This window comes from Pan troglodytes, chromosome 9 (assembly GCF_028858775.2).
Source record: "Pan troglodytes isolate AG18354 chromosome 9, NHGRI_mPanTro3-v2.0_pri, whole genome shotgun sequence".
Classification (NCBI taxonomy): Eukaryota; Metazoa; Chordata; class Mammalia; order Primates; family Hominidae; genus Pan; species Pan troglodytes.
In genome coordinates, this window is record NC_072407.2 from 69,346,695 (window position 1) to 69,372,188 (window position 25,494).

A 25,494-nucleotide genomic window follows, 5' to 3' on the forward strand; every position below is an offset into this window, starting at 1 on the left:
TGCCTCTCAGAGGCCTGTGGGCACGTCCCCACCCACCCCTGTCCCCAGGCGTGGGAGCGAGGGGTTGGGCTTGGCCTCAGGGCGTCCCTGGATCCCGGACTCGCCTGGGGATCTCCGGCTCGGACCCCAGGAGCAGAGACAGCGCTCGAGCTTGTCACTTTAAATTCAAGAGGGAGCGGGCGGGCAAGCGGGCGAGCGCGAGGGAGCGCGCGGCGGGCTCCTGGGAGCGTGCCCGGACTGCGGCGCAGCTCCGGTCCGCCGCCCCGGCCCGGCCGAGCCCCCGGCCCGCGCCGCGCTCCTCGGAGGCGGGAGCCCGGCGACACTGCAGGGGTGGCGTTGCCGCCGGCGGCCGGGCTAAGCGCAGGTGCGTGCGCGCTGCGGGAGGCGGGCCGGCAGCTGGAGCCCAGCCGGAGCGGCGGCCCCTCCGCGGAGCCCGGGTGAGTACGCACCCTGCCGACCCCCGGGCGCGGCCGGGATCGCACCCTGATCGCGGACGCACGCAGCCCCCTCCTCGGGCCCTGGGCCCGGGACCCCAGAGCCCCGCGCACTCCGCGCGCCTGCACCTCCGCGCCGCGCTTGCACACGAACGAATGCCGGGCACCGCGCACGCTGGGCGCCCTTACCCGGCCCGGCCACTCCGCGCAGTGCGCATCGCATCGCACGCCCCGCATGTGCACACACGCGGCTCACCCCGCCATTTACACGCCTCCCCGCGCCCACGCTGCACACACGCCCCTCACTTTCGCATTCAGCGCCCTGACTGTCCTCACTGTCCCTGCTCTGGCTTCGCACCCCCTCCCGACACTCCGGTCCCCATACACCCTGGAGGTTCCCGAGGCAGGAGCGCTGGGTCTGCAGGAACCGTACCAATCTGGAGGGGAACGTTGCACCCCAGCCCGAGGAGGCCCTGGCCGTGTGAAGAGCCAGATATGACCCTCAGCCGCCGGTGGCACCAGCCTGAGTGGGGGGCTTTCCAGAGCTTAGGAGAGGGGTATGGCGGGGCAGGGGAGGAAGCTTGCCCAGACTCAGGGCCTCAAGGCTGTAGATTTGGGCTGAAGTTGGGGGAGGGAGGTGGGGGGCCGGGAGCCTGGCCTGTGGGTGGAAGGCCCTGAGCTGGCCATCCTGGGAGCCCTCTTCCAGGGGCTGCAGAGAGACTGTGTGCACCCTCCTCCATTCCCAAAAGCCTGGGAAAGCTGCACCATGGAATGTCAGCTCCTTCTCCCCGTCAGGGGATGACAGTTTTAGAGAGCAGCAGCAATAGTGCTTCCTATTAGAAATGGGGAAATTGAGGCTCAGAGAGGGCAGGAGACCCACCGAAGTTACCACAGCCAGTGTGAAGAAGGGTTAGGACAAGTCCCCAAGCCCCCAGCCTCCCTACTCTGAAGTCTGAAAGCTTTCCTAAGCAGCTCTGCAGAGTGGGGGCTCCCAGCCTGGGTTTCAAACCCGGACTCTGCCACTTGTCAGCTCTGGTGACTGACTGACAAATAAAACACATCTGTAGGCTGGCAGCGCTGCCCACACTGCACCTCAGTTTCCTCTCCAGTACAAGGAGCAGGGTAGCAGCCCCCTCAGAGGGCTGCGGTGCTGAGATAACACAGGGCAAGTCACACAGTAGGTGCCCAAGAAATGCCAGCCAGCACCTCCCAGCCAGTCTGTCCTGCGGTTTCTGTGGGCTGTTTGGGGGATGGCAGCAGGATGTGGTTATCTCAGAAAGCGGAGGAGGGGTACTTGAAAAGGTTTCAACCTAAAGATCCTGAAGAGGCTCACAGGTTGAAGGATGAGGCTCTCCTTGGCCCAACTCCCGACCCTTCCCATTGCCTTGCTAGCCAGAGAATGATGTGAGGACACTGGGCAAGGAGGTGGGGTGGAGCAGAAGGCAGGGACAGAGGGCCCCTCTCCCCTGCCGAGGCACAACGTTCATGGAAAGCCAATTCTCTGACAAGCCCAGGAGGGGCCTCTGCCATGGTCTGATTCCAGCAAAGCTGGGGGAAGTGGGGGGCTCTTCCAACTCCCCACCCCAAAAGGCCTGCCTGTTCAGGAGTCAGCATGGTGGCCAAGAGCCCAGGCCCAGATCCATTGCACCCTGGCACCAATCCCAGTGTTGCTACTTGTATGCTAGGTGACCTGGGGCCCCAGCTTCCTCATCTATAAAAGGGGGATCCATTAATCCATTGAATCATCATGTCCACATTGTGTACCTACTACAACCAGGCACAGTGCTAAGCACTTAGCACATGTTATGTCCACATGCATGCAGCAGTAAGGAGATATTGCTAGGTAGGTATGATCGAGCTGGAATTTGAACCTAGAGCTGTTTTCAATGAGTAAGCTCTGTGCAGTTTAGGGTCTGGGGATTTGGGACTGAACGAATTGGTCAGATGGGGAGAGGTGCTGCAGAGGTAGGGATGTGCAGTCTGGGAGCTCAGTGAGGGTCTGGAGCCACTCTGGTCCCCCATGTTATGCTCTTTGCTGTGTGTCTGGACACCGGGGATGCTCTGGTCACAGGCTGCCCTGGTCCCACTGTACCTCATTGCTATCCTCTTCTAGCCAAAGCCACAGTCCTTCTGCCTGGCAGACCTCCAGGCTGCCAGCGGGAGCCCACTGAGGTGGTCCCAGGTGAGACAGAGTCAGGGGGTCTCGGGGATAGTGAGCAAAGCCCTTGAGAAGGGCACTGGCTACACAGCAGCACTTGCGGCTTGGTCTGAGCTTCCTCCTCACTGGTTGGGTGACCTCGGGCCAATTCACTGCCCTTCTCTGAGCCTCCCTCTCCTCCTCCGTGGAGGAGGGGGTAGTAACAGGGTTTGCCCCATGGGTCTTACGGGTGATGGGGAAGATGGCATGAGGGTTGTCACTGCTAATGGAAGAGGGGCTGGACTGGGCTACAGGAATGACTGCCAGGCCCAGCTCTACCACCGCTGGCTGTGTGGCTTTGGGCAAGTCACTTAACCTCTCTTAATCTCCCACAACTTTGCTGGGCGTGGTGAGATCACACCACTTCATTCCAGCCTGGGTGAAAGAGCGAAACTCCGTCTCAAAAAAATAAATTAATTTAAAAAAAAAAAAAAGTAGCTCATTCAAAGTCCACTTTACCAGGCTTATGAGCAGGGATGCTTCCAGGGCTCAACAGGTTCTAGCAGTGAATGGAAGGATGGGAGCAGCCAGGGAAGGGGCAATGCCGACTTAGCTCCAACTCCTGTTGGAGTCGGGGGATGCAAACCCATTGTCCCCATATCTTCTAACTTTCTTTTTTTCTTTTCTTTTCTTTTCTTTTTTTTTTTTTTTGAGATGGAGTTTTGCTCTTGTTGCCCAGGCTGGAGTGCAATGGTGCGATCTTGGCTCACTGCAACCTCTACCTCCTAGGTTCAAGCGATTCTTCTGCCTCAGCCTTCCCAAGTAGCTGGGATTACAGGCATGTGCCACCAAGCCCAGCTAATTTTGTATTTTTAGTAGAGATGGGGTTTCTCCGTGTGGGTCAGGCTGGTCTCAAACTCCCGAACTCAGGTGATCCGCCTGCCTCGGCCTCCCAAAGTGCTGGGATTACAGGCCTGAGCCACCGCGCACGGCCAGATCTTCTAATTTTCAAAGGGAAGCTGGAAATCCTTTTTTAATCAATTTTTAATGGGAAATTCCCCCCCCACACACACACACTTTTTTTTGAGGCACAGTCTCACTATGTTGTCCAGACTGGTTTTGAACTCCTGGGCTCAAGAGATCCTCCCACATCAGCCTCCCCAGTAGCTGGGACTACAGGCACGACCCACTGCACCCAGCTAAATTTTTCAATTTTAAAATGTTGGCAACTCACTTAAATGTAAGACAAATAAACACATCTGTAGGCTGGCAGTGCTGCCCACACTGCCCAGACTAGGGGTTAGGGGGTCTGTATGGGCCATCACCAGGCTGCTAACCACAGCAACCAATATGTGCCAAGCCTGACTACACGTACCTTCTCATTCCACCCTCCTGGCAGCCTCACATCTGCTTTACAGGTGGGGAACTGAGGCTCTAAGAGACTAAGAAAATTACCCAAGGCCACTGCAGCTAGCCAGGGGCAGGTATGGGAGTCAGAGCTGGGTGCAGCTGACTACAAACCCTGTGCTCAGGATGACACCCTCTAGGAGCCTCGACCTCTCTCCCAGTTCTCTTCTCCCTCCACTCAGGCAAATGAGCTCTGCCTTCACAGGGCACCAGGCTGGAACATCTGTCTGGAGGCCAGGGGCGGTAGCTCACGCCTGTAATCCTAGCACTTTGGGAGGCCAAGGTGGGAGGATCATTGAGGTCAGGAGTTCAAGACCATCCTGGCCAACATGATGAAACCCCGTCTCTACTGAAAATACAAAAACTAACTGGGCATGGTGGCTCATGCCTGTAATCCCAGCTACTTGGGAGGCTGAGGCAGGAGAATCACTTGAACCCAGGAGGCAGAGGTTGCAGTGAGCTGAGATCGCGCCATTGCATTCAAGCCTGGGTGACACAGTGAGGCTCTGTCTCAAAAAAAAAAAAAAAAAAAAAAAGGAACTTCTGTCTGGGGTGTGCCTAGCAGTCATTCACACCCTCACTGAAATCTCAGCTCCCTGGGAAAGGATGTCGTGTTAAAGGGAGAGGAAAGAACAGACAGCGTGGGAGTCTGGGGTCTGAGCTGGGCCAGCCATGGAGGTGATGGGGCCCCCGACAGCCAGAGGCCAGATGCAGCTTGAGGCTTTGTCCCGTACCACGCCTGTTGTGCTGTGGGGTGTACTTTGCCATGCATACCTTGCTCGCGTGCTGCTGGCATTGGCTGTCCCAGCTTGGCCCCACTCTTGCAAAGTCAGCTTGTGCCAGGTAAGCAGGAAAAAGCCGATGGCTTATCTGATTCCCGGCAAGGCAGAAGCAGGCTGGGAGGTGCGTGTGTGTACATTAGCATGTGTTTCAGCGTATCCAGACCAGCTTCCGCCAGGAGCTAGGACCACCTTGGGCAGGTACATGGTGACCCATTTGACCTGCAGATTCTTAGGAAACTTTTTGGAAACCATATGCCCACTTGCAGTGAGACACAGTGGTTAGGAGCATGGAGCCAGTTGGCCTGGGTTGAACAGTTTATTAGCTGTGTGGCCTGGGGCAAATTACGCCCTGGGACTCTCACCCGCAAACCAGAGATAATAATAGTACCTACCTCATGGGGCTGTTAGGCAAATTAAATGAGGTCAGATAAATGCAAAGTGCTTAGAATGGCGCTTGATGTGTAAGAAGGGCTTGGCAAGGTTCTCTATTACTATCATTATCTCCAGCCCAGGCCCAGGAATGAGCTTCCACTCTAGTCAGGATGGGTGAAGCCCTTCCTGGCTTAGCACCACCCTTCCATCACCATGACAACGCACATCTCCTTGTGGGAGTGGGGGCAGCATCAGGAGAACTGGGAGCCAGGAGCTGGCTGTGCACCTTATCTGACCTGCTTCTAGAGGCTCCTGGGCACCTCCAGGACTTAAGGGGGTAGACTAGGACTTATGGCACCCCAAATGTGCTGGATAACCCTGACTGGAGCATGGCACCCCAGCTTCTTGACTCCAAAGCCACAGACTGGGGAGAACCCCGGAATTCTTGAAAATGTGGAGGGCCTTAGCTTTACCCTCTGATTCGACCCCAGTCCCAAAGGGAACCTACAGGATGCTCCGAGGGGTTGGGAATTGGTGGGTCACACTCCCCAAGGACTTTTTATACTGCGCCTGAATGGTGTTTGCATTTTTTTGCAAATTGGTTGCTACCTTTAAAACTCAGGAAATGGCACATAAAAAATTCAGGTATCTGGCTTTTCTTTAAAGTGCCAGAAGATCAAGCCACGGTGGTTGGCATTCCTGCTGGGGCAAAAATGCAGCTGCCCTTGGGCCAGGCCATCACTCTGCAGTTCTTACCTCCCCCTCCCCTTGCCCTATCACCCTGCACCAGGCCTGCAGGCTTACTATGTGTAACCACCTCTCTGAACTACAAGGGAATCCAGAAATTGGGGTGGGCATTATCCTGGCCCTCGGTGCCCTTGACCTGAGATCAGTGCAGCCCATCCCAAATTCCTTTTTCCAGGACTCCCACATACACCCACTTAGAACACATCTGTGAGCCAGATTTACTTCTTAGCACACTAATAAAACAATGAGCAGTCACCTAGGTTCAGGTAATGGGTTGTAGGAGCTCCCAGACCTTTCTAGAACAACTTAAGCCTCAGTCGTTCCTAAAAGCTGGGGGTGGAGGATGGGGTGGGGAAGAAACCATGCCAAGCAGTGAAAGGACTGATAATAGAATATTGCAGACACGCAGCCTTTCCTTCCCAATCGAAATGGAAGCATTTGAAGGAAGGCTCTGGCTCAAACCAGGGGGGCCTTGCTCTATTGAGTCACCTACTGCGTCGCCGCTGGTCAGCCTGATGTTGTTAGGATGGAAATGAGCTGGGGTTGCCAGATTTGGCAAATACAAAAACAGGACACCCAGGAGCATTGATGTTTTGGATGAACAATGGAAAAGATTTTGGCGTAAGTATGTCCTGTGGAATATTTGGGACACACATATTAAAAACGTATTTGAAATTTGGCCAGGCGCTGTGGCTCACACCTGTAATCTCAGCACTTTGGGAGACCAAGGCTGGTGGATCACCTGAGGCCAGGAGTTCGATATCAACCTGGCCAACATGGTGAAACCGCATCTCTACAAAAAATACAAAAATTAGCCGGGTGGGGTGGCACATGCCTGTCATCCCAGCTACTTGGGAGGCTGAGGCAGGAGATCACTTGAACCCAGGGGCAGAGGCTGCAGTGAGCCGAGATCGCGCCACTGCACTCTAGTCTGGGCAACAAAGAGAGACTCCATCTGAAAAAACAAAACAAAACAAAACAAAACAAAACAAAATCTGAAATTCACATGCCACTGGGCATCCTGTGTTTTATCTGGCAATCCTGAGAAGAGTCTTAGAATGCTTGAAAAGAGCTTTAAACATCATTTCTTAAAATGCCAAGCCTCCCTTTGGTGGCACTCCCCTTATAGCTGAGTGTAAGCTCTGGATGACAGGCACGTGGGTGCCAGGAGGCCAGGACCTAGGAGCGGGACGCTGACTCTCTGCAGCCCTCTCCTCTCACTCTCTTTTCCCTTCCAGTCACAGTCACCGCAGCAGACATCATGGCTGTGGATGTGGCAGAATATCATCTGAGCGGTGAGTGCCCAGGGCAAACCCCTCCTGGATCACGCCTGCGAGACCCTTACACCAGGCCTGGGTGGGAGGTGTCTGTGGGACATGAATAATTAGTCCTTGCCATTAATGTCTTCACTGTCAAGGACAGTCAGTGACTTGCCCAAGGTCAGACAGCCCTGGGGACATCAAGCTTGGCCCAGTCTGGGGTCTCCTCATCTTGCCACTCAAGTGGCTCCTTCTTGTTAAAGTGACTTTCTCTCTTTCACTTGAAAGGGTCCCCGGGGAGACCCTCATCCTGCTGCACCCTGGGGATGAGCCTGTGACTCGGAATCCACTCACCGAGGCCTTCTGTGGAGACTGTCAAGTAGCCAAGGGAAAATAAACCCAGGAAGGTCAAGGTTAGATTCATGGGGCGTTAAACTCAGAGACCACCCAGTCCAGAGGCAGAGGTTATAGTGAGCTGAGATCACACCACTGCACTCCAGCTTTCCAGCCTGGGCGACAGAGTGAGACTCCGTCTCATCAGAAAAAAAAAGAGGCCACCCAGTCCAGGGCCATGGCTCCCACCTTGTCACCCTATGCCTCAGCAGGGAGATGGGAGCTGGCTGGGAGATGCCTCGAGACTCCAGACATACTCCTGCAGCCCTCCCCATGGACAGCGTCAGAGAAGATGGGGTCAGAGAAGAAACATACCAGCCGTCTTTTCTCCCTTTGTTCCTCTCCTCATTCACAGATGGGAGAAGTGAGGCTTAGAGAGTAACGGGGTCAGGATGTGCACTCAGGTCTCTTGACTCCCAGCCCCGTGCTCCCCATCACTCTAGCCCCTACCCTAACGCAGCCCCTGGGGAGCCCAGGGCTGATCTGAAGGGTGTGCCCGGGAATCACCTTTCCCATCACTTTTTCCCAAAAGTGAGCCAGGGAGCCGCACTTTTCACCCTCAGGCTCACAGGTCTTGCCCCCCCCCCCCACCCTGCCCCCTACCCGTATGGCCTTGGGCAAGTGGTGAAACCGGAACTTCTACTTACTTATCTGTAAAATGCAAAAGATGAGGCTTGCCTCAGGGCTGTTGGGAAGATTTAGAGAGCTGATGGTTGTGCAGCGCCCAGCATGGTGCAAACGCCACTCTTTCAGTGGCAGCGCTTTGCACACGCTGTTCCCCTGTCCTGGAGTCCTTCCCTGCCTCTGCCACTGCCTGCCTGAGTCCTGGCGCCTGGTGGTGGGGTTATAGGTGCAGATCTGGACCCAGTCTGTCTGGAGGCAGATCTCTCCTCCGTCCCTCAGCTTCCTCATCTGTAAAATGGGGAAAACAGTAGAACTAACCTCACAGGATTGCCTTGACTTGATGGGTTAATATACGTGACGTGCTTAGAACAGGGCCTGGCAAATCATAAATAGTAAGTGCTTCATAAGGGGAGCTATTCCTCCTCCTCCTCATCCCACTCGTTTCTGGTCTTCGCCTAGACCCCACTTCCAATATCACCCCAAGACTGGTATTCCATAAAATCAATAAACGAATGCGAATTGTCATTTCATGTCACCTTCCTGGGGCTTTTCCTTCTGTGCCCCCAGCCCTGCCCCCTTTTCTGCCACCCCGGGCATGGGCTCCACCCTTCAGCTCCCAAAGAGCCTCAGGCACAGGGGAGCCTGAACCTGCTTTGCCACCTGGCTGTGCCCACAGCCTGCTTAGAGACCTTGGGCCTCTGGTCCTGCCCTCTAGCCAACCCCCGGCTACCACCCAGCCCTGCTGTGACCCTGTTCCCAGGACTCCCAGAATACGCCAAGCCTTGGCAGGGCGGGGCCCGGGAGCCTCCATGGATCTCTTTGTTATGGGCATACGTAGCCCACAGGTGACATTCTGTCAACAGCGGCAGGAGGAAGGAGGGTTTCTTCACAGCCCTTCCACCGTCGTTACCCATTCCTTCTGTTTTTCCCTGGTCTGCCCAGCCCGTGACTATGTGCTGCGTGACTTTTGCGCACGTCACACAATTGCGTGATTAGACCATGTTGGGGATTCATTTTTTTCCTCTCTTAACAAAGCCAGAAATGTGTCTCTGCATTGCCACAGTGCCATCCTAATGACCTCAATTGTCATTCTCGAAGGCCAGTGACATTTCCTCCCAAGACAGAGCCACCAGCCCTCACTGGCCCCCTCGGTGGGACCTTCAGGCTGTCTCCAGATTTCTGCTGTTATAAATACAGCCTCGATGACTCATCCCAGACACAAAACCTGTTGGGATTTTCCCTTTAGAATAAATTCACCAGAGTGGGACCGCTGGATGGGGGATGTTCTTGTCATCCGCATTTTCCAAACGGAGTATGAAGCCCAGAGGTGCTGGGTGACTTGCCTGGAAGCCAAGGTACCGGTGCCCGGCTCTGCCGTTTCTCACCGCTGGCCTTGAGTGGAGAAACAGATGTGCTCATTACCCTTCCTTGGTCTCAGTTTTCCTCTTTTAGAAAGTAGGGCCTTGGCCAGGGGCGGTGGCTCACGCCTGTAATCCCAGCACTTTGGGAGGCCAAGGCGAGTGGATCACCTGAGGTCAGGAGTTTGAGACCAGCCTGGCCAATATGGTGGAACCCCGTCTCTACTAGAAATACAAAAAATTAGCTGGGCATGGTGGTGGACGCCTGTAATTCCAGCTACTCGGGAGGCTGAGGCAGGAGAATCGCTTGAACCCGGGAGGCAGAGGTTGCAGTGAGCCGAGATCGTGCCATTGCACTCCAGCCTGGGCAACAAGAGTGAAACTCCATCTCAAAAAAAAAAAAGAAAAAGAAAGAAAAGAAAAGAAAGTAGAGCCTTACAGGGTGCTCAGTGCTGGGAGGGCGTCAGGGCTGGAGGCCAGTGAGTCAGTGCTGTGGACTCTGGCCAAAGGCAGCTCAGCAGACAGCAGGGCAGGCTAGAGGGGCTGCCCCACTGTGTGATCCATTCCTGTGTGGCCGGGCTTCAGGGCAGCAGTGATGAGGAACTCCTCTAGCCCCGGGTCCCCTCCCTCCCTCCCCCGGCCACTCTGCCCACTCTGGGCTTTTTATACCCCTCTATTCTTCCCGCCCTTGACTTCCAGCTCCTGTTGCCGTGGCCTGGCACACTTCTTGCCCCTCCTCATATCTCAGCTTACATGTCCCTCTTCCAGGAGGCCTTCCTGGGCTGCTCCCATTCCCAGTACCCTGATCTGTCTATTTATTTGCCTGCCCCACCCCACCCCTAGACTGCCAGCTACTTAAGGACAGGGACTTGGCCTGGGGCTGACTCAACCCTGGCTACCCATGCCCATAGGCTGCTGGCACACCAGGATGGGTGCTCAATGGATGTGCAGTGATGAATCTCCAGCCCTGAGGTGCTCTTCGCACCTCTCCCCACCTTGCTTCGAGGGAACTGTGCGGGGTTGAGGCCGGGTGGGGCAGTGGTTACCCCACTTGCTTTGGGGTCTGGCTGCTAGAGTTGGGGTCCCAGCACCACCCCTTCTGGGCTCTGTGACCTTGGGCAAGTTCTTTAGCCTTTCTGTGCCTCAGTTTCCTCACTTGAATTGAGACAGACGCAGTACTAAGAACAGTTTAGAGAACTGTATTTGCCAGCACTGTGACCTGCACAATGAATCCCAGTGTCTCCTTGGCTTCCTTTGGGGAAGCAGAGCCAGGTTTCCTGGGAGAGGGAGGCAAAACCTTGGAACGTGTATGGTCCTGCCGCGTGCCAAGCGCGATGCTGGGGAGGACTCGCCTGCCACAGTTGAGGAGGTTGTTAATTTCCGTTTTCGGGGGCAGCAAGGCTCAGAGAGAGAAGGTTATTGACTCATCAGCAGAGCAAAAGCCTCTGAGCATCTGGATTTGTCTCCAAGCCCTGCACAGCCTGCAGCCACCTCTCACTTGTGGCTGAGTTGTTTGTTTGTTTTGGTAAGAGATTCACAGAGAGAGAAGATTCACATACCAAGCAATTTACCCACTTAAAGTGTACAATTCAATGGTTTTTAGTATATTGTGCAACCAACCACACGATCTATTTTTAGAACATTTTCATCATCCCCCAAAGAAACCCTATTTCTCCCAACTTTCCAGCCCCTGACAGTCACTAATCTACTGTATAGACTGGTGTCAATTCTGTCTACATAGATTTGCCTTTTCTGGATATTATGTACACAGGCTGATCATCCTAAATCCAAAAATCCAAAATCCAAAATCTGAAATATTTTGCGGGCCGACATAATGCTGAAAGAAATGTCTATTGGAGCATTTTGGATTTCAGATTTTTGGATTAGGAATGCTCAGCCTATAAGTGTAATGTAAATATCCCCAAATCAGAAAAAATCTGAAACCCAAAACACTTCTGGTCCCAAGCAACACAGGAAAGTGTATGTCTTGTTCGACATGGGATCTCCAGCACCTAGCACATAGTAGGCATTCAATAAATATCCATTCAATGAAGAAGTCGGTGCTGCTCCCCGGGTGGGGGTCTGTATCCACTAGGAAGCCCTAATGAGAGGCTGCCCTTGCCTTGCAGTCATCAAGAGCCCCCCTGGCTGGGAGGTGGGTGTCTATGCTGCAGGGGCCCTGGCCCTGCTGGGAATCGCAGCTGTGAGCCTGTGGAAGCTCTGGACGTCGGGGAGCTTCCCCAGCCCCTCTCCGTTCCCCAATTACGACTACAGGTACCTTCAGCAGAAGTACGGCGAGAGCTGCGCAGAGGCCAGGGAGAAGGTGAGGCTTCTGCTCCTGCAGGTGCACAGCGAGTGCAACCCCATGCCCCTACCATCCACTCAGATCAGTCTTCAGCCCCTCTCCCTCCGTCACCGCCTCCTCCTGGTTAATGTCCTCCTTTGAAAGGGGAGTAGACCTCCCTCTCTCCCTCTTCCCCTTTCACATCTTCAACTTTTTTTTTTTTTTTTTTTTGAGATAGAGTTTCCCTCTTGTTGCCCAGGCTGGAGTGCAATGGCATGATCTGGGCTCACTGCAACCTCTGCCTCCTGGGTTCAAGCGATTATCCTGCTTCAGCTTCCCAAGTAGCTGGGATTATAAGCGTGCACCACCATGCCTGGCCAATTTCATATTTTTAGTAGATACGGGGTTTCACCATGTTGGTCAGGCTGGTGTCGAACTCCTGACCTCAGGTGATCCACCTGCCTCGACCTTCCAAAGTGCTGGCATGAGTCACCACACCTGGCCTGCTTTTTAACTACTAACGTTTTCTTTCTTTCTTTTTTTTTTTTTTCAAAATGCTCCTTGCAGAGCAGGGCTACCCCATAGGCCAAGTGCCCAGAGTAACCTGATATATTTTTCTTCTTACTTTCTTTTTTTTCTTTTTCTTTTTCTTTTTTTTTTTTTTTTTTTTTTTTTTTGAGACGGAGTCTCCCTCTGTCACCCAGGCTGGAGTGCAGTGGGGCAATCTCGGCTCACTGCAAGCTCCGCCTCCCGGGTTCATGCCATTCTCCTGCCTCAGCCTCCTGAGTAGCTGGGACTACAGGCACCCGCCACCATGCCCAGCTAATTTTTTGTATTTTTAGTAGAGACGGGGTTTCACCATGTTAGCCAGGATGGTCTCGATCTCCTGACCTCGTGATCCGCCCACCTCGGCCTCCCAAAGTACTGGGATTACAGGCGTGAGCCACCGCGCCCGGCCCTTCCTTTCTTTCTTTTCTTTCTTTCTTTCTTTCTCTCTCTCTCTCTCTCCCTCCCTCCCTCCCTCCCTCCCTCCCTCCTTCCTTCCTTCCTTCCTTCCTTCCTTCCTTCCTTCCTTCCTTTCTTTCTTTTCTTTCTTTTGAGACAGGGTCTCACTCTGTCAGCCAGGCTGGAGTGCTCTGGCACAATCTCAGTTCACTGCAACCTACACCTCCTGGGTTCAAGCAATCCTCCCACCTCAGCCTCCTGAGTAGCTGGGATTATAGGCCCAAGCCACCATGCCTAGCTAATTTTTTTTTTTTATTTTTTGTAGAGACGGGGTTTCACCATGTTGGCCAGGCTGGCCTCGAACTCCTGGGCTAAGAGATCTGCCCGCCTTGGCCTCCCAAAGTGCTAGGATTACAGGCATGCACCACCGTGCCAGGTCCTTCTCTTTTCACCTCCCTTGTAGCTGAAGCATTTTGACATACTGTTGAACACACATCATAAACATTATTTTAATGGCTGTATGAGATTCTTTTTTGTACATGTGCCATGATTGACTAAATGTCATGATAAATAATGCAGTGGATGTTCTGTAGGTAAAACTTTGTCTTCATTTGGGATAGTGTGCTTTGGATACTGCTGTATTGGGGGCACACACATTCTTAGGGCTCTCACTATACCTTGCTGAAAGTTTTATCATTTAACACATGGCAGAGAGTTTTCCGAATGTCAGGTAGAGTTCCAGAGAGCACAGCCAGAATCTATTACCAGATTAGAGTCCCTCATGTTCACTCACTTAGGGTGTCTGGGGGGACTATCTCACACACTGTTGGGGGAATGTAAATTTGAAAAAATTTTTCCAGGCCTGGTGTGGTGGCTCACGCCTGTAATCCCAGCACTTTGGGAGGCCGAGGCGGGCAGATCTCTTGAGGTCAGGAGTTCAAGACCAGCCTGGCCAACATGGTGAAACCCTGTCTCTACTAAAAAAAATACAAAAATTGACCGGGCACAGTGGCTTATGCCTGTAATCCCAGCACTTTGAGAGGCTAAGACTGGTGGATCACCTGAGGCCGTGAGTTCGAGACCAGCCTGACCAACATGGAGAAACCTGGTCTCTACTAAAAATACAAAATTAGCCAAGTGTGGTGGCGCATGCCTGTAATCCCAGCTACTCGGGAGGCTGAGGCAGGAGAATGGCTTGAACCCAGAAGGTGGAGGTTGCAGTGAGCTGAGATCATGCCATTGCACTCCAAGCCTGGGCAACAAGAGCAAAACTCTGTCTCAAACAAAATAAAACAAAACAAAACAAAACAAAAAAATTAGCTGAGCATGGTGGCAGGCGCCTGTAATCCCAGCTACTCAGCAGGCTGAAACGCAAGAATTGCTTGAACCTAGGAGCTGAGATCGTGGCAGTGCACTCTAGCCTGGGCAACAGAGTGAGACTCCATCAAAAACAAAAACAAAAAACCTTCAAGGGACTGTGTCCTCTGAGCCAGGATTTTAAGAAGACTATTCAGTACTGCAGTATTTGTATTTCTGAAAAAGTACAAGCAACATAAATGTCCAACGGTGGGGAAGGGTAAATTAAATTATGATTATCTGCTCAATGGAAAATTGGGGAACCATGAAAATTATGGTAAGCAGCCAGGTGCAGTGGCTCATGTCTGTGATCCCAGCACTTTGGGTAGCCAAGGCAGAAGGATCGCTTGAGCCCAGGAGTTGGAGACCAGCCTGGGCAACAAAGCAAGATCTCATCTCTACCAAAATAAATAAATAAATAAATAAATAAATAAATAAATAAATAAAATTAGCTAGGTGTGGATGGGCACAGTGCTCATGCCTGTAATCTCAGCACTTTGGGAAGCTGAGGTGGGCATCACCTGAGGTTGGGAGTTCGAGACCAGCCTGACCAACATGGAGAAATGCCGTCTCTACTAAAAATACAAAAAATTAGCTGGGCGTGGTGGCACATGCCTGTAATCCCAGCTACTCAGAAGGCTGAAGCAGGAGAATCGCTTGAACCCAGGAGGTGGAGCTTGCAGTGAGCAGAGATCACACCACTCTACTCCAGCCTGGGCGACCGAGCGAGGCTCCCCCTCAGAAAAAAAGAAAGAAAGAAAAAAAAAAAAAGCCAGGTGTAGTAGGTCACACCTGTGGTCCCGGACACTTGGGAGAGTGAGGGGGGAGGATCGCTTGGGTCCAGAAGGTTGAGGCAGCAGAGAGCTGTGATCGCACTCCACCCTGGGCAAGTGAGACCCTGTCTCAAAAAAAAAAAAAGATTATGGTAATGAAGGCATGGAAGATGCTTATGGAATAAAAGGTTCTTGTTTTCTCAAATCCCAAGGTCAATTTAGGGAAAATAAAAATATTTATTTATTTATTTGTTTATTTATTTATTTATTTATTTTTGAGACAGAGTCTCACCCTGTCGCCCAGTCTGGAGTGCAGCGGCGCAATCTCAGCTCACTGCAACCTCCGCCTCCTGGATTCAAGCAGTTCTCCTGCCTCAGCCTCCTGAGTAGCTGAGATTATAGGTGCATGCCGCCATACCCGGCTAATTTTTGTAGTTTTAGTAGAGACAGGGTTTCACCATGTTGGCCAGGCTGGTCTTGAACTCCTGACCTCAGGCGATCCGCCACCTCAGCCTCCCAAAGTGCTGGTTTTACAGGCATGAGCCACCGTGCCTGGCCAAGGGAAAAAAAAAATTAATATTTGGGTGAGTGTCACCCAACATGAAAGCTTCCTGTGTTGTAAACTTCCCTTGTGGCTGCTCCATCATCTCTTGAGTAGCTGGCTTCTGATATTCTTACCCATTCTTCTTCTGGGACACTTAGATTGCTAGCTGCTTTTCCTTTTTCTAAACATCACTGCAATTGACAACTTGATGTATGGAATTCTGTCCCTACAAATATACATATTAAGAAAAAGTTGAAGGGCTGGGCATGGTGGCTCACGCCTGTAATCTCAGCACTTTGGGAGGCTGAGGCAGGCGGATCACAAGGTCAGGAGTTCAAGACCAGCCTGGCCAACATACTGAAACCCTGTCTCTACTAAAAATACAAAAATTAGCTGGGTGTGGTGGCAGGCGCCTGTAGTCCCAGCTACTTGGGAGGCTGAGGCAGGAGAATTGCTTGAACCCAGGAGGCAGAGGTTGCAGTGAGGCAAGATCATGCCACTGCACTCCAGGCTGGGCGATGCAGCGAGACTGTGTCTCAAAAAATAAATAAATAAATAAATAAATAAATAGTTGGCCAGGCGTGGTGGCTCGCACCTGTAATCCCAGCACTTTGGGAGGCCGAGGCAGCTAGATCACCTGAGGTCGGGAGTTCCAGACCAGCCTGGCCAACATGGAGAAACCCTGTCTCTACTAAAAATACAAAATTAGCCGGGCGTGGTGGTGTGCACCTGTAATCCCGGGTCCTCAGGAGGCTGAGGCAGGAGAATTGCTTGAACCCGGGAGGTGGAGGTTGCAGTGAATGGAGATCGCGCCACTGCACTCCAGCCTGGTGACAGAGTGAGACTCTCTCAAAAAAAAGAAATGTTTCATATACCCCTAGGCTGGGCACGGTGGCTCACGCCTGTAATCCCAGCACTTTGGGAGGCCGAGGTAGGTGGGCAGATCACCTGAGATTGGGAGTTCGAGACTAGCCTGACCAACATGGAGAAACCCCATCTCTACTAAAAATACAAAATTAGCCAGACATGGTGGCGCGCACCTGTAATCCCAGCTACTCAGGAGGCTGAAGCAGGAGAATCACTTGAACCCTGGAGGCAGAGGTTGCAGTGAGCCGAGATCACGCCATTGCACTCCAGCCTGGGCAACAAGAGCAAAACTCCATCTCAAAAAAATGAGTAAATAAATAAGTGACATGAAATAATATTAAACAGCGACCTTCCTAGCTAAGGGATGCAGGGCTTCTGTGAAAGGGGAACTTGGAGATTCGAGAATGAACAGGCCTTACTCATCTCTTTGCCGTCTCCCAGTGACCTTGCCTATGGCCCCCATGATGCTCCCACGTCCCTCTTTCTCACCCCTAGAGAGTGCCTGCCTGGAATGCCCAGCGGGCCAGCACGCGGGGACCACCCAGCCGCAAAGGCAGTCTCAGCATTGAGGACACCTTTGAGAGCATCAGTGAACTGGGGCCTCTGGAGCTGATGGGCCGGGAGTTGGACCTGGCCCCCTATGGGACCCTCCGGAAGTCCCAGTCGGCCGACTCCCTGAACTCCATCTCCTCCGTGAGCAACACCTTTGGGCAGGACTTCACACTGGGCCAGGTGGAGGTGAGCATGGAGTACCACACTGCCTCCCACACGCTGCATGTGGCGGTGATGCAGGGCAAGGACCTCCTGGAGCGGGAGGAGGCCAGCTTCGAGTCCTGCTTCATGCGCGTCAGCCTGCTGCCGGACGAGCAGATCGTGGGCATTTCTCGGGTAAGTGGGGCTCAGGGCGGGGCAGAAGGGTGCTCTGGGCTCACTAGATGCCTCCCAGGCAGGCAGGGCGGTGGGGCCCGGCAGGATCCCAGAAAGGCACTAGAGTGCAAGTATGGATGCTGATCCCAGAGCTGAAGCTTCAGACTGTAGAGGGAGCTCTGTACAGAGCTGGGAGGTGGGGGGCTCCACCTGAAGGCTCCCATTGTGTGGAGTTCTTAGCGGTCCCACCAGGTGAATACAGAATGTGGCAACTGTCGTTGTCCACATCTGCCCTGTGTCAACATGGGGTCCCGGCAGAAAAGGGATGACATGCTTAAGAAGGCTAATTTGGGGAGGGCTTAATAACAGGACTGGGGCTGGTTGTGGTGGCTCATGCCTGTAATCTCAGCACTTTGGGAGGCCGAGGCGGGCAGATCATGAGGTCAGGAGATCGAGACCATCCTGCCTAACACGGTGAAACCCCATCTCTACTAAAATACAAAAAATTAGCCGGGCGTGGTGGCAGGCGCCTGTAGTCCTAGCTACTCGGGAGGCTGAGGCAGGAGAATGGCGTGAACCCGGGAGGCAGAGCTTGCAGTGAGCCGAGATCGTGCCACTGCACTCCAGCCTGGGCGACAGAGCGAGACTCTCTCAAAAAAAATAAATAAAAATAAAAATAAAACAGGACTGTCCAGGTACAGTGATTCATGCCTGTAATCCCAGCACTTTGGGAGGCCAAGGTGGGAGGATTGCTTGAGCCTAACCAGGAGTTCAAGGCCAGCCTAGGCAACATGGCAAAACTCCTTCTCTACCAAAAAAAATAAAATAAAATAAAATAAATTAGCTGGCTGTGGTAGTGCCAGCTAATTTATAGTCCCAGCTACTTGGGAGGCTGAGATGGGAGGATCACTTGAGCCCAGGAGGTTGAGGCTGCAATGAGCCACGATTGCACCACTGCACTCCAGCCTGGGTGACAGAATGAGACCCTATCTCAAAAAATAAAAATAGGGCCAGGTGCAGTGGCTCACACCTGTAATCCCAGCCCTTTGGAGGCTGAGGCAGGTGGATCACCTGAGGTCAGGTGTTTGAGACCAGCCTGGCCAATATGGTGAAACCCCATCTCTACTAAAAATACAAAAATTAGCAGGGCATGTGGTGCACACCTCTAATCCCAGCTATTGAGGTGGCTGAGGCAGGAGAATTGCATGAACTCAGGAGGCAGAGGTTGCAATGAGCCGAGATCATGCCACTGCACTCCAGCCTGGGCAACAGAGTGAGACTCCGTCTCAAAAATAATAAATAAATAAATAAATTTTAAAAATGAAAATAATAAGACCATTTAGAGTGGCGCAGATGGGGTGTGGGGCAGCCTCAGGGATGGCATGGTACCCTGGAAGGGCATAACAGGAGGGGCTGTCCCACTCTAGATCTGAAGGGGTGAGGGGAAGGTGAGGTTACTGGGCCCAAAAGGATAGAGGGCCACCTTGTGTGGAGAGGGCTACCTTGGTGGAAGCTCTGCCCTTTGGCCAAGGGACATGGTCATCCTGCAACAATACTGCAGAGAGGGACTTCCCTCCCCCTCCAGTTTCCTTCTGGTGACCTCCACTGGCTGACCCAACCAGAAGCCAAAGGCCAAGGGAACCTGTTGACACAGCCCATGGAGGTCAACTCTCAGGGCCAGAGCAGAGTGGGGAAGGGTGAAGAATAAAGCGTGAGGGGCAGGGAAGGTGCCCAGTCCCTTAGGCTACCCTCCACACATCGCTGTAACTCACAGAACCAAGCCAACAGAGCCACATCTGGGCTGAAGGGTGGGGATAGCCTGTGAGCAGAGTGCGAGGAGGGCGTGTTTAGGGCATCAAGTTGGGGTGGCCCAGCTTCTGAGAGGCAGTATAGTGGGCGATTAGGAGCAGGACCCTGGGGCCTGACTGCCTGGGTTCAAATCCTTGTTCCACCTCTTCCTAGCAGTATGATCTTGGATAAGTCAGTTTAGTACCCCATGACTCCGTTTCCCCATCTGTCAAATGGGCATCATGGTTATTGAGGAAGAGATGGGTTAATGTATGTGAAGTTCTTAGCCCAGCCTGGATCAGTGCCTAGCAGGTTGGCTCTCAGGACTGTGCAGAGCTCCTGTTGTGCCCAGCCATGTTGCCTGTGGTTTGGGGATGCATTCCTTGAGGAGAGACATTGGCAGACAGCAGCCACCACAGCCTGATGTGTGCTGAGAACCTGGTTCACAGAGCCCAGTGCATCCATGATTCTCTCATTAGCCCCTGACGCCAACAGGATGGATTGTTAGGGCATCTTACAGATGAGGAAACCGAGGCTCAGGAAAGTGCTTTGCCCAAGACAACGCCAGTAAGGAAGCAGGAGGTCCAGGACTCGAACCCAGGGTTCCATCCTCCTCCACCCATGTGCACATAAAGCACACGCTCAGAGAATGGCTGGTTGGGGAGCCCAGGCCCCCATGAGCAGGGGACAGCTGAGAGGCTAATTTAGCCGAAGGAGGGAGAGGCAGAGCCAGATCATGAAGAGCCTAAATGCCGAGGTCAGGAGGCCAGGTGGGCTTTATCCCTTGGGGGCAAGGAGCCCTTCAAGAGCAGGGGATTGTGTAGGGAACGTGAGCACTGTGCGAGGAGCCTTCCCACACCCAGGCAGTGACAGAAGAGCGTGGTCATGGTGGCCGGTGGCGCTGGGGGATTTATTCCAGGGAAGGCAAGCTTCCCAGCTTAACAGCCTGGGCAATCCCACCAGGGGGTGCTGCCCCCAGGCTAGGCAGCCCCCCAGCCTCAGGCAGGGTCCAGGGATGAGAGCGCCTTTCTTTAAATATCACCAGGCAGTGACTAAAGCATCCCCCTTATTCCCCAGAGACAGTGCCCGCAATGCACCTTTCCAGAGGGCCTGCCCACGACTTCCTGGGAGGAGGCCAGTGGTGCCCACCAGGCAGGACTGGGCTTGGAAACCGAGTTGGCCCAACCTCGCCTAGTCCTCCCTTCCATCCACCCATCCAGCCTACGGTGTTCAAACAGTCCTGGGCCAGGCTCTGCAGGAACCTGGGACGTCAGTGGCTCGTGACTCCACAGGCAACTGTCCCACTCCACTGCTTGCCTGGCCTAGGGCTAGACTCGAGCAGATGCAAGAAAGATGGAGACCAGCTCGTCCAGGGCATCTTGAGGGTTCTGGGGTGCCATGGGCACTGAGGACGGAAATTAGTTGGGATCAGATTGTGGGAGCTTAAAACGCCAGGCCACTAGATTGGCCGCCACTGAGGAGAGGACAGGAGGCTTTTAAACCTTCAAGGCTGAGCCACCAAAGGAAAGATTGGCATTGAGGGTGTCAAGACAACAGAGCCAGGACTCTAGCCTGGGCCTCTGGACTCCCTGTCCAGTGCTGTCTCCCTGCTGTGGCCTCTCAGGCCCCTAGCGCCCTCCATGGCCTTTTCTCCTGCAGATCCAGAGAAATGCCTACTCCATCTTCTTTGATGAGAAGTTCTCCATCCCCCTGGATCCCACAGCCCTGGAGAAGAGCCTGCGGTTTTCTGTATTTGGCATTGATGAGGATGAGCGCAACGTCAGCACGGGGGTGGTGGAGCTGAAGCTTTCTGTGCTTGACCTCCCGCTGCAGCCCTTCAGTGGCTGGCTCTATTTACAGGACCAGAACAAGGTAAGTGACTTGCCTGCTCGTCCACCTCGGAAGAGCGTGCACACACATACACTTCCAGGAAGGGACTCCATCATCCTCATCATCCTCTGCAATAGCCTGAGCCCCATCATCATTAGGAGAGCAGAGAAGAAGACCTGAGCCACATCCGAGGAAACTGCTTGCTGCAGGCAAATTTCAAAAACATCCCGACCACTGTTTACAGCTCGTCTGCTGCTTTGCCACCAAAGCTTCAGAGGTTCTACCCCTACTGAGCTTCTGCTAGAGAAACATTCCTCTAGCCTTAGAGGGGATGATTTCAGACAGACGCCAAGCTGCACTTTAGTTTTATAATTGTAGGAATGCTCACAGAACATCATTGTTGTTTAATCAAAGAATCTAATTCCATTCCACTCTGATCGCTGTGTATTACTACCGCAGTGTTTTCCTTGGCCTGCAATGAGGGAACGAAACTACATTTGATAGCTACATTTGACAGGCCGCCTCTGACCCTCTGCCCCAGGCAGGACCCTCCCGGTGGAAGGGAGGAGTGGGGCATGCTCCATGCAGTGGCGGGGGGTGGGTGGCTGTCCCTTTCTCCAGGCTGTCCCTGCCTGCCTGGAGCCCTGTGGTAAGGGGCCCCCAGTGCAGCCACTTCTCTATGGAGAAGGAAGCCCCAGCCTTTCCCTGGCAACCAAGGCTTTCCCTGGACCCCTCAAGTTGGGTGGGGAGAAGCCCTCTGAGCCACCTGTCTATCCCCCAGGCCGCCGATGCTGTAGGGGAGATCCTGCTCTCCCTCAGCTACCTCCCCACAGCCGAGCGCCTCACCGTGGTCGTGGTTAAGGCCAAGAACCTCATCTGGACCAACGACAAGACCACAGCGGGTAAGGCCCAACCGGCAGCCCGGCTCCTCCACGTGGCTCAGTGGAAGCTGTGGCCCAGCTGCTGTGCTGTGGGCACCTGGAGGCATCGGCAGGTGTGAGACACAGTGCCAAGGTCCCCCTCAGCTTTGTTGAGCCCAGAAGTCATGCAGATGGGTAGGGGGTGGCATGGGGACAATTAATCCAGCCGGGGAAACATGAGATCCCTGGAGGGTGGCAGGGGCCCCTGTGAGGGCAGAGTGAAGGGGGTCAGAGTGATGCGGGGGTCTCAGGGCAGGAGGCCGCACTCAGGGCTGGGGGCACTGGGCAGGGAACCAAGGTGGGCATCTGTTCCCTGGAACTGGAATTCATGGTGGAGACTCCATTCCCAGAGACAGGGCAGTATCCCAGACTCCAAAAAGGGACCAGGGCCATGGGGTTGGGGTGGGTGCTAGGCAGGACCCGATGCCTTAGGTCTGCAGGAGTCCCCAGTCCCTCTCAAAGCAGTGACCGTGGAGGCAGCTGTATTCTAGAGAACTGAAGACCAGGGGCTGGGGGAGCCTGATCTATTGGGAGTTGCAAGCCTTGGGGCGGGGGTAGGTGGGGGGGGCAGCTCCAGGCAGGTGCGGCAAGGACACCCCGTGGGCAATAGGTGATAGGCAGACGGCAAGTTGTTATTTCAGAGCCGCACACGGTTGAGTCAGGCTCTGCTGTGCGGGTGCCCGGTGACTCAGGGCTGACGTCTGCACTCGGGCCATTTATAGAAGGAACACGGTGGGGCTGCTGAGTTCCCCAGAGCATCCTAGGAGGGGAGCGCGTGGGCTGTGAGGCAGCTGCCTGAGCACAAAGCCCAGCCCTCACCTGACGTGCTGTGTGAGCCTCAGTTTTCTCATCTGTGAAATGGGAAAAATAATAAAGGACGAATGGCAGGGCTGCAGGAGGTCACAGCAACAGTTAAGCATTGGGGAGTTTGGAGTCGGTGGGTGGAGCCAAACTGGGCAGGGCTGTGGTGAGTGAGTGTGACGCTGGCCCTCACCTGTCCGCCTGCCCACAGACCCCTTCGTCAAGGTGTACCTGCTGCAGGATGGGAGGAAGATGAGCAAAAAGAAGACAGCCGTGAAGAGGGACGACCCCAACCCGGTGTTCAACGAAGCCATGATCTTCTCGGTGCCAGCCATTGTGCTCCAGGTGAGGGGGGCTGGGGGATGGGAAGGGGCCAGGTCACCCCAGGGCTCTGGGGCTGCCGCATCTCTCCACCTTCACTTCTCAGGGCCCCTGCAGGGGTAGTGGTTTGCCTCCAGCCATCACTTTCTAGCAGTTATTGAGTGCCACTGGGGCCAGCCCTAGGGTGGGTGCTGGGGACACAGGCACGGCTTTCTCGGTGCTCACAAGGGACAGGCAGGAGAGTCCCTAATCCACTAAGAGTGTCCTCAGGTGAGGGGGGATTCCTGCAGGAGGGGATACCCAGCTCTGAGGGAGGACCATTCCTGGTGGAGGGAACTGCAGAGGGTTGGAGAGGAGCTGGGGTGAGCCAGGCACCCAGAGTTCCTGCTCTGAATCTCCCAAGCTCTATTTCAGGGTTCTGCTGAACTCCCCAAGTTCGTGTGGTCTTCAGAAGGTGACATGCTCCAGGGAGACCTCTCCCAGCAGGGACATCACAGACCATGGGTGGGGCTTGAAGATAGGGCTTGGGCCTATCTTCTGCATCCTACTGCAGAAGATAGGGCTTGGGCCCTGCTTGCATGCCTCGGAGGATGGGGCTCGCACCACCTTCCCTCACTATCTCTAGCCCTCCTCGGCACTCCTGACAATGAGAAAGTCCTTTGTGCCTTGAGCCAAAACCTGCCTCCATAGCCCCAGGGCTGTACAGAACCCGCCTAATCTCCCCCAACCCGGGGACCCCGCCAGCATGTAAAGGCCCAGAATCTGCCTCACTCTGAGTGTTCCTAACCCAGGCACACCCCAGCATCTCTGGCCCATCCTGGGTATCGTAGCCTTCACCTGCCACCCTCGTGGAGCAGGCTGCCCATGTGTCCTCTGCCTCTCCCTGGGTGTCATAGTGCCACTTCTCCACAGCCTCTAAAAGCAAGAGACTTCTTGGGACCATGGGGGAAGTGGGGGAGGAGAGAGATCGGGCTGGGTTTGAGTTTCAGCTCCCGCTCTCATCTCAAGCAGTCTCTCCCGTCCTCAGTTGTGAGTGCAACGTGGTGATATTAGTAATAGCAACGCAACCTCTAGCATGTTCTGACTGTGCGCAGGTGCCGTTCTACACAGTTCACTCTTTTTGTTCCTGAAACAGCCCTATGAGATAGAAACCAATTTTTTTTTTTTTGAGACAGAGTCTCACTCTGTTGCCCAAGCTGGAGTGCAATGGTGTGAACTCAGCTCACTGCAACCTCCGCCTCCTGGGTTCAAATGATTCTTCTGCCTCAGCTTCCTGAGTAGCTGGGATTACAGGCACCTGCCACCACACCTGGCTAATTTTTGTATTTTTAGTAGAGATGGGGTTTCACCACGCTGGCCAGGCTGGTCTTAAACTCCCAACCTTAGGTGATCCGCCCACTTCGGCCTTCCAAAGTGCTGGGATTACAGGTGTGAGCCACTGTGCCCACCCCCAATTTTTTTTTTTTTTTTTTTTTTTTGAGACAGAGTCTTGCTCTGTCACCCAGGCTGGAGTGCAGTGGAGTGATCTTGGCTCACTGCAACCTCCACTTCCCAGGTTCAAGTGATTCTCCTGCCTCAGCCTCCCGAGTAGCTGGGATTACAGGCACGCACCATCATGCCTGGCTAAGTTTTGTATTTTTGGTAGAGACAGGGTTTCACCATGTTGGCCAGGCTGGTCTCGAACTCCCAGCTTCAGGTGATCTGCCTGCCTCGGCCTCCCAAAGTGCTAGGATTACAGATGTGAGCCACCATGCCCAGCCAGAACAAATATTATCATCACCATTTCACAGATGGAGAAGCTGAGGTAGCAAGAGCCCAAGTCACTGCCCAAGGTCACACAGCAAGGAAGTGGAGGCCAGGCATGGTGGCTCATGCCTGTAATCCCAGCACTTTGGGAGGCTGAGGTGGGAGGATCACCTGAGGTCAGGAGTTCAAGACCAGCCTGGCCAACATGATGAAACCCCCATCTCTTTTTTTTTTTTTTTTTTTTTTTTGAGACGGAGTCTCGCTCTTTCGCCCAGGCTGGACTGCAGTGGCGCTATCTTGGCTCACTGCAAGCTCCGCCTCCCAGGTTCACGCCATTCTCCTGCCTCAGCCTCCCAAGTAGCTGGGACTACAGGTGCCCGCCACCAGGCCGGGCTAATTTTTTTTTTGTATTTTTAGTAGAGACGGGGTTTCACCGTGTTAGCCAGGATGGTCTCGACCTCCTGACCTCGTGATCCGCCCGCCTCGGCCTCCCAAAGTGCTGGGATTACAGGCGTGAGCCACCGTGCCCGGCCGAAACCCCCATCTCTACTAAAAATACAAAAATTAGCCAGGCATGGTGGCAGGCGCCTGTAATCCCAGCTACTTGGGAGGCTGAAGCAGGAGAATTGCTTGAACCTGGGAGGCGGAGGTTGCAGTGAGCTGAGATCATGCCCCTGTACTCCAGCCTGGGTAACAGAGTGAGACTGTCTCAAAAAAAAAAAAAAAGGATCAGGGGGAATTGGGGAGGCCAGCATTTGAAACCTGGCAGGCAGGTGCTGCCACTGTGGAGGGAGGCAGCAAGAGAAACCTGAGGGCCTAGGCAGGCCTAGTTCAAACTCTTGCCTGCCATTTATTTGCTGAGTGACCTGGGGCAAGTCTCCTCACCTCTTAGATCAGAGGTGAGGATTCAGGGAGCTGTGCCTGGCACCCCACTGGGGC

At 53.9% G+C, this 25,494-nt stretch overlaps 1 protein-coding gene across 6 annotated transcripts in view; it reads left to right on the top strand.

The window, feature by feature from the left end:
* Window positions 1-25,494, top strand: part of SYT12 (synaptotagmin 12) — a 44,065-nt gene that overhangs the window by 16,226 nt on the left and 2,345 nt on the right. For 2 of the 6 annotated variants that reach the window (XM_016921331.3, XM_016921333.4), the window contains 6 exons: window positions 7,118-7,174; window positions 11,643-11,836; window positions 16,778-17,170; window positions 20,597-20,809; window positions 21,549-21,669; window positions 22,700-22,833. In XM_016921331.3, coding sequence (XP_016776820.2) covers window positions 7,118-7,174; window positions 11,643-11,836; window positions 16,778-17,170; window positions 20,597-20,809; window positions 21,549-21,669; window positions 22,700-22,833 — 1,112 coding nt within the window. Of the gene's footprint in view, window positions 1-56; window positions 438-1,064; window positions 2,278-7,117; window positions 7,175-7,426; window positions 7,552-11,642; window positions 11,837-16,777; window positions 17,171-20,596; window positions 20,810-21,548; window positions 21,670-22,699; window positions 22,834-25,494 lie in introns of those variants that run through there. The other 4 variants (XM_063784197.1, XM_016921332.4, XM_063784195.1 and 1 more) reach the window with 4 other exon arrangements.